We start from the raw sequence: 2612 nt of genomic DNA, 5'->3' as shown, positions 1-2612 counted from the left end.
GGGGAGGCGATGCAAGTACGGAAAATATTCATGCCCGTGTAGAATGGGGTCAGTGCGTTGTAATCCAAGCTCTTTAGACGCTGGGCCGGGGGCGGCCCGGCGGCCCCTTCCTGACGTGCCGTGCTCTGCCGTGTCGTGATGACCCGTGACGCGTGGGTCACGCATGGCGCGGGTGCCGACAACTCATCCCGTGAGTGCCAGTGCCACCCCCCACCCCTCTCCATATCCCCCAAACACCGCGAGTACTCTCCCGCCCCCACAAACACGCGCGGACGTGGCGAGACGGGGCGCGTCACGACGGTCTTACAGCGCACGACTCTCTTTAGGAAGAAATGAAAGTGGTTTGCCTAATAAGTACACGAGATATGTTGAAGTAATAGTACAGGAAATCATTTTGAGCTGAATTCACTTAAAAATTTTAAAATGCCTCCTTTTTTTCACTTAAGACACAAATATGGGTCTATTGACCCGTTCGTGCAGGCTCTACCCCTACGCCGGCGTGCACGGGCGTGCCGGGCGGGCACCCTGGAGGATATGAACCTATAGCAGGGTGGGGCGCGGCGGGGTGCGGCGGGGCGCAGGGAGCTGTGTGCGGGAAGCTGTCGCTGTCTGGCCGATACGCGCGCGCCGATCCTTTCCGCGAAAGTGGCAAAGGACTTCCCCGAACTCCATCGTAAAAGTGGAGTACCGCAGTACGACGAACGCGGCGGGAACACCTGCACCACGACGTCGTGTATGAAATAGTGACTGCGGGTGCTGGTCACATCCTTAGGGGGTAGCTTAAATCCACTGCACTGCTGAAAGTAGAATAATAGTCGACTAACCCTGACTAAGAGGGCACTTAAAACTTCCGTTCTGTTGAAATGCCGAATAATTAACGACGTCTTGTTTCTTGTTTTATGTTTGCAGCTTCCCAGTTCAGTGGTTCGTCGAGGAGATCCAGAGCAACCCGGAGCTAGCCAGGAGTGTCGTTCGGAAATTCATTGACGAAAATCAGGATGGCGAGCTCTCAGCGGAGGAACTTCTTCGGCCGGTCTACTAGTTGCGTCCACCCCAACTTTTCGTTTCGTTGCATACCCCCGTTCTGTTGACCATCAGTTTTCTTATATCATGGTTTCTCCGTCAAATGCCAGCAGGCCTACCATTTGCATAAGAGGGTGCTTCCCCACCAGTTGCCATGTTGAAGTAGACTGAGCTCTGTATGTGGCATGAGTCATATTGGACTTTTCTTTAAACGTAGAAGTAGGGCAGCGTGTACTAATTTCCATTCCATACACGCAGTCGACGTCCTTTTAATGTAATTAATTGTGAATTGAAAGCAATATATTTACCTACGTTTTGAAAAGGCTCAAATTGTAGGGTACTTAGTTAAAGGCGCTTGTTAGTTGGGTATTTTCTCTATAATTTATCAGTTTATGTTTTCATTCAAGTGGCTGGATGAACATTTTTTTTATTTATTTTCAGGAAGCGTTTCTTTAGACTGAATAGGTTTGTCATGCAAATTAACTGTATTCGCTATCATACAAATTTATTTCCCCCCTCTACTTATAACAACCTGCTTGTAGATCATATTTTAAATTAGTTGTCTTCACTTAACTGTAACTTTTCACGCATAGTCGTTTTGCCACCGAAAGTTTATTTCTCGAAGCAATATTAAACCATAGCACCTCCCTATGCAAGATGTGATGATAATTGCACCTTTGTTATAGAACTTAAACGTCAATTGTGATCAGTGATTTGTTTGCGTCAATCACAAACAAAATTTAAACTGGAAACAGTTTAAAGCTTTTTTAAAATTTCTGCTTGCGAATGACAGGAAACAGTTCCTCTCAAGACTGTTCATGTTTTGGCTACAATTTTACTACAATTTCTACTTGCTGTTCACATCCTTGCCCAGCCCACTCCACCTCAACATGACGGCAAGCGGAGTATAAATTTCCATACTAGTTCTACATCAGTTCAGAACGATTAAACCCAGAGCAGGTAGCACATCAACCTCAGTTCCAGTAAGTGCTGTATTTTTGCTGGAATAGCAAAAGGTAGGATCACCTCTGTACAAAGTCACTAAAAATAAAGCAGTTCGAAAAGTCTCTTCTAACATTTGTTTTTCAACGCTAAAAAAACCCTCTGTGCCCTTTGCCTTGTAAAAGTAGGGTCCGTCCGGGATTTGAACCCGGGACCTCTCGCACCCTAAGCGAGAATCATACCCCTAGACCAACGGACCACATACATACTCGATCAGTTTGGGAACTGCCTTTTAACACACTGGGGAAATGAGAAGAGCACGCAAGGCCTCGTCGCTTTGAAGAGAGAGAGAGAGAGGAAAAAAAAACAGGTCCCACCGAGATTTGAACTCGGATCGCAGGATTCAGAGTCCTGAGTGCTAACCATTACACCATGGGGCCGCTCTGATCACAGGAGACGGCGCTCCCGGTCCACATGACACCACAGCGGAGCAGGCCGTTTGATGTGTGAGGCGCCTGGCGAAAACATAATAAAGGACGACGAGGATGAGATTCGAACTCACGCGGGCAGAGCCCATTGGATTAGCAGTCCAACGCCTTAACCACTCGGCCACCTCGTCCCACACTCTCGCATTATAGAGATAGCTG

The 2612-nt window shown here is 47.7% G+C and overlaps 1 protein-coding gene and 3 non-coding genes across 4 annotated transcripts in view; 1 reads left to right on the top strand and 3 right to left on the bottom strand.

The window, feature by feature from the left end:
• LOC113208161 (allatotropins-like) overlaps nucleotides 1-2098 on the top strand; it is a 37432-nt gene extending 35334 nt beyond the window's left edge. The window contains exon 3 of the mRNA XM_026425082.2: nucleotides 910-2098. Coding sequence (XP_026280867.1) covers nucleotides 910-1042 — 133 coding nt within the window. The 3' untranslated portion in view covers nucleotides 1043-2098. The remainder of the gene's footprint in view (nucleotides 1-909) is intronic.
• Nucleotides 2099-2152: 54 nt separating this feature from the next.
• Nucleotides 2153-2224, bottom strand: Trnap-agg (transfer RNA proline (anticodon AGG)). The gene has a single exon. It is a non-coding gene; the product is annotated as a tRNA-Pro (tRNA).
• Nucleotides 2225-2333: 109 nt separating this feature from the next.
• Trnaq-cug (transfer RNA glutamine (anticodon CUG)) lies at nucleotides 2334-2405 on the bottom strand. The gene has a single exon. It is a non-coding gene; the product is annotated as a tRNA-Gln (tRNA).
• Nucleotides 2406-2502: 97 nt separating this feature from the next.
• On the bottom strand, nucleotides 2503-2584 carry Trnas-gcu (transfer RNA serine (anticodon GCU)). The gene has a single exon. It is a non-coding gene; the product is annotated as a tRNA-Ser (tRNA).
• Between the last annotated feature and the right edge of the window lie 28 nt (nucleotides 2585-2612).

Source organism: Frankliniella occidentalis, unplaced genomic scaffold, assembly GCF_000697945.3.
Source record: "Frankliniella occidentalis isolate FOCC.00 unplaced genomic scaffold, Focc_3.1 Scaffold169, whole genome shotgun sequence".
NCBI lineage: Eukaryota > Metazoa > Arthropoda > Insecta > Thysanoptera > Thripidae > Frankliniella > Frankliniella occidentalis.
The sequence above is the reverse complement of the archived record's forward strand: the minus strand, read 5'-3'. Positions and strand labels throughout refer to the sequence as shown.